The sequence below is a fragment of the Bubalus bubalis genome, chromosome 5 (assembly GCF_019923935.1).
Source record: "Bubalus bubalis isolate 160015118507 breed Murrah chromosome 5, NDDB_SH_1, whole genome shotgun sequence".
Classification (NCBI taxonomy): Eukaryota; Metazoa; Chordata; class Mammalia; order Artiodactyla; family Bovidae; genus Bubalus; species Bubalus bubalis.
Genome location: NC_059161.1, coordinates 122,103,244 through 122,108,088, shown reverse-complemented (window position 1 = coordinate 122,108,088; position 4,845 = coordinate 122,103,244). Strand labels below are relative to the sequence as shown.

General features: G+C 43.6%; 1 protein-coding gene across 2 annotated transcripts; it reads right to left on the bottom strand.

Annotated features, from left to right (window-relative positions):
- Positions 1 to 697: 697 nt before the first annotated feature.
- Positions 698 to 4,171, bottom strand: SCGB2A2 (secretoglobin family 2A member 2). Of its 2 annotated transcripts, none has more exons than XM_006043190.3 (3): positions 4,016 to 4,171; positions 1,987 to 2,177; positions 698 to 889 (listed from the first exon to the last, which is right to left on the bottom strand). In XM_006043190.3, the coding sequence occupies exons 1-3, from the start codon at positions 4,068 to 4,070 to the stop codon at positions 851 to 853; spliced, it is 285 nt and encodes a 94-aa protein (XP_006043252.1). In that variant the 5' UTR covers positions 4,071 to 4,171; the 3' UTR covers positions 698 to 850. The 2 variants fall into 2 exon arrangements, with proteins under 2 accessions (XP_006043252.1, XP_044799549.1); XM_044943614.1 differs by having other exon boundaries at positions 1,991 to 2,177.
- Between the last annotated feature and the right edge of the window lie 674 nt (positions 4,172 to 4,845).

The window sequence follows — 4,845 nt, the reverse complement described above, 5'->3', positions numbered from 1 at the left end:
GGCATCAAACATCCGGTGGCTCAGACAGTGAAGAATTTCCTTGTAATGCAGGAGACCCGGGTTGGACCCCTTGGTTGGGAATATTCCCCTGGAGAACGGAGTGGCTACCCACTCTAGTATTCTCGTTTGGAGGATTCCACGGACAGAGGAGTCTGGCGGGCTACAGTCCATGGGGTTGCAAAGAGTCGGTCAGGACTAAGCGACTTACACTCACTCAAATCTCAGGAATTAGGGTAAACAATATTTTTGTGAACTAATGTTAAAAGTTAAGATTAGTGCCATATATAAGATTTTAAAATCAAGACAGCATTCACCCTGGCTTTGCCTGAGTTACCTCTCTCAATGGCTCTGTTCCCAGCCCTGCACACTTGGGGCAGAGACAGAGAGAGCTGAGAAAGCTGCCCTCCATGGCCAGCAGGGTTCAGAATGAAGATGAAGACTGAAGCAGGTCAGGGAACTTGGGTATGACCCAACCACCAGAAACTCCCCTCTAGTTTCTGGGGAGATGGGGATGAGGAGGGGAGGAAAACCGCTTTTCCAGAGAGACAATTAATGTTGGACTAGAAACAGTGAGAGACAAAGTGCCTTTCAGATACCTCCATCCTTCACCCATGAGTTATTTAATGAATAATTCTGTGTGTGTGTTATATGTGAAGCTCTCTAAAGTCTCCATTTGAATCAGATAACAAAAAAGAACTTTAGATATGCAGATACTTTATTGAAATGAAAATGTATTTGAGGTTTCAACAATTGTCTTGCAGTGTGTAGATTAAAAGACAAAAAAGACAGACAGCTTGTGGTATATACTCATCACCAGTTGACATTTCTGAGCCAAAGGTCTTGCAGAAAGTTAGAATGCTTTACAGTATATACTGTTGTACATGATTTGCTGAAAAACAAAAAAAATCACTTAGATTTTCAGCTCCCTCTTGCAAAATAAAATCTTGCACAATAAACATTTCTTCTAATTGTTATCTTGAATGCGTTCACAGACATCTGACATTCAAGAGAATTAGTCCTGGAAGTTAAATCAGAATGATCCCATTTATCCTATCATTCAGGAGACATTTATCAATGTCAAAGAAGTGCTGGTGCTTCCAGATCTTTTCCCCACCAGAGGTCCCTTGAGTAAGTTCTTTTCTGCACATTTCTTGCTGTAATAACTTATCTATAACGATGCTACATATATTATCAGTTTTCCATAGAATCGTGACAATCTCAGCACCAATACAAGGACCCAAGGAATTTTTGAATTCCTGTGCAGACTTTCTGTCAGAAATATAGAAAATAGCCGGGACCTTCATCTTTGACTTTGTAGCCTGTAAAATCTTGAGGCTGTGACTCGGAAAGATCCATCTGAGTTAGGCTTTTCAAGAAAAAAAGCCTAGCATCCTTCATTATAAGGGTCATAGTAAATGATGTAATTTAAATTACATAGTAAATGATTCTATTTACCATTTTCACCATTTCAAATACACCTAACACCATATTCACTCTGCAGTCAGTACAACCAATCTCCAGACTGTCTTCAGGTTACAAAAATGAAACGATATACCTGTTAAATAACTCCCATTTTCCCTCAATATCCGACTTCTGAAAACCACTATTCCACCCTGTGTTTCTATTAAATTGGCTATTCCTGAAACCTGGTATAAGAGTTAAGCTACCTTTGTCTTTTTGTGACTGGTTTATTTCACTGATCATAATGTGTGTGTGTGTGTCTGCCTCTGTGCCTACTGGGGAAATGTGGTTTAGGTAGACCCTTTGCTTTTCCCTCTTTTGTCTTTTAAATTTATTATTCACTGAAGATTTCAGCACTGTAGCCTTGGACATCTTTCTTGATGTCAAAGTCATCAGACTCACCACACAATGAAATAAATGGAAATAAAGCACATTCATCACACGCTTTAGTGTAATGAATAACAAACGTAGAGTCTATTTGTCCCTGTCCCTTGGTTGTAAAAGCACATAAGAAGCTGAAATTACCAACATCTGTTCGAAATTGGCCAGAGTTTCATTTGACTGCTGGAGAAAACATTGCTTTAATTCATCTACAGCATTTTTCTCATCGTCAGTCCGTGCGAAATCTTTAAGATATTCTCTATATTCATCCTTGGACACAGTGGGATCAACTGCTTTTTCAATCACATTGTCAAGAAGGGAGCAGCCAGAAGTACCTGGGAAGAAAGAAGGCAAACATGGGCTCCATTATGGATGCATGAACATCTTTGGAGGGCAGAACCATGATGGTTGTCATTTAGGAGCCTGGTAGGCTGCAGTCCATGGGGTCGCTGAGTTGGACACGACTGAGCGACTTCACTTTCACTTTTCACTTTCATGCACTGGAGAAGGAAATGACAACCCACTCCAGTGTTCTTGCCTGAAGAATCCCAGGGACGGAGGAGCCTTGTGGGCTGCCGTCTATGGGGTCGAGCAGAGTCGGACATGACTAAAGCGACTCAGCAGCAGCAGCAGCAGAGATGTCGATTCAGAAAGATTATGGCAAATGGTCTTCAGTTCTCTATTCTACAAGAGTAAACTTGGGATCTGGGATTTCTCTAAGACCTAAAACATCTGTGCTTCCTCTTGCTAGCCTCTAGAAGCCAAACCTTGTGTAACCTTGACTAAGGAGGGCGTTGAGGAAATGAGACACTCTGACTCAGGGCAACATATTAAACTTTATCTGGTCTTTCTTTGTTCAGAGTCATATGATGCTTCACCATTATCATTCCAAGTAACAAGTAAAATTTCCCAGGATTGTACATGTACTGGGTCTAGAATATTGTCCATTAGCTCTGTTGATGCTAATGATTTTCTGAAACAAACAAACAAAATAATGTACAAATGAAATTCTTGTTTGTGAAGTGACCTGTTGCAAGCGATCTCACTTGGGTAAGAGAAAGAGCTCTGGAACTGGATTAGAGAGAACTGGCTTTTATTCTTGGGTCTGTAATTTTTTATTTAGTTGACCTTGAGCCTGTCACCTTGAACACATCTGCAAGTACTTGAGGAACAAATGAGGTGAGGATATTTAAAAGAGCTCTGTAGGACTTCTTTGGTGGCACAGTGCATAAGAATCTGCCTGCCAATGTGGGGGACGTGAATTCGATCCCTGGTTGGGGAAGATTCTACATGCCTTAGGGCAGCTAACCCTGTGTGCTACAGATGCTGTGCCCACGCTCTACAGCCCTTGCTTTGCAACAAGAGAAGCCATTGCAATGAGAAGTCCTCGCACCCTAGTGAAGAGTTGCCCCTACTCGCCACAACTAGAGAGAGCCTTGGCAAAGTAATGAAGACCTAGTACAACTAAGAATAAATAAACAAAAGTGAAAAAAGAACAAAACAGCTTTGTAAGTTGAATAAAGTAAACTATGTCTGTGACTTATTACCGATGACTAGACTAGCCGACAGGGCATTATTCTCGAACTGGATCTTCACTTGGGAAGGAGACCTCCAAGGAGGTGTGAACTCCCCTCTTCAGTCAACATTGAGCAGGGAGGGACTGGGAGGAAAGGCATTCCAGAAGGGCTCAAATCAACTGTGAAAACTTGTGAAGAGTTGGGACTCCCCAACTGGGTGCAGGACCCTGGGTCACCCACCGCAGCCTGATCTTTACCTCCTGGCAGATTTCCTGTTTCTTTTCATATTTAAGGAGACTCCAAGAGTGCCTCTTTCAGGAAACCCATCTGGTATAAAATCAGGAATCATCAGAGCGTCTCTTCCCCTTGCCCTACTGAAATGCCTAATTCTAGTAGTCAGTCACTAGCCTCATCCTGATTTCATGGCACCTGTGACGATGGTGGGACACCCTGAATGTCATGAGACACTACGTGCAGCCCCAGGGCAGAGGCAAAGCTCACAAAGGGCCTTCTTTCAGATGTTCTGGAAGGCGTGATGATGCTTAGGTCTCTGGTGGGCAGGCCTGTCCTGTACTGGTGCTTGGGGGTTGGGAGCTCTTGCACAGGGAACCAGACAGCAACCTTAGCCCCACATCTGTGCGCCCGTCAGTACTCACCTGCGTAGCAGTACAGGGGGAGGGCGACCAGCATGAGGACCGTCACCAGCTTCATGTTGGAGGCAGCTGCTGCTGACAAGTCAGTCTTGTGTCAGAGCAGAAGGAACTCACTTTAGAGGTGAGTGCCCAGAACGCCTCCTTTTATTCTCCAGGTCACCACGCTAATCCTTCCCACAAATGAGGAAATGAGTCACAGGATAAACCTGGCATTGGACCAGGAAACAACAGCAAGAACCAACAAGAACCCAGACAGCCTGTTTTTCTGTTGGTAGAAAACTGAGGAGACAGAGTCTTTGGGACCCCAAACAATTTCAGAACTGCCATGATGATATATGACTTTCAGTTCAGTTCAGTTCAGCCACTCAGCCATGTCCGACTCTTTGTGACCCCATGGACTGCAGCATGCCAGGCCTCCCTGTCTATCACCAACTCCCAGAGTTTACTCAAACTCATGTCCATCGAGTCAGTGATGCTATCCAACCATCTCATCCTCTGTCATTCCCTTCTCCTCTCACCTTCAATCTTTCCCAGCATCAGGGTCTTTATAAATGAGTCATTTCTTCACATCAGGTGGCCAAAGTATTGGACTTACAGCTTCAGCATCAGTCCTTCCAATGAATATTCAGGACTGATTTCCTTTAGGATGGACTGGTTGGATCTCCTTGCAGTCCAAGGGACTCTCAAGAGTCTTCTCCAACACCACAGTTCAAAAGCATCAATTCTTTGGCACTCAGCCTTCTTCACAGTCCAACTCTCACATCCATACATGACTACTGGAAAAACCATAGCTTTGACCAGACAGACCTTTATTGGCAAAGTAATGTCTCTGC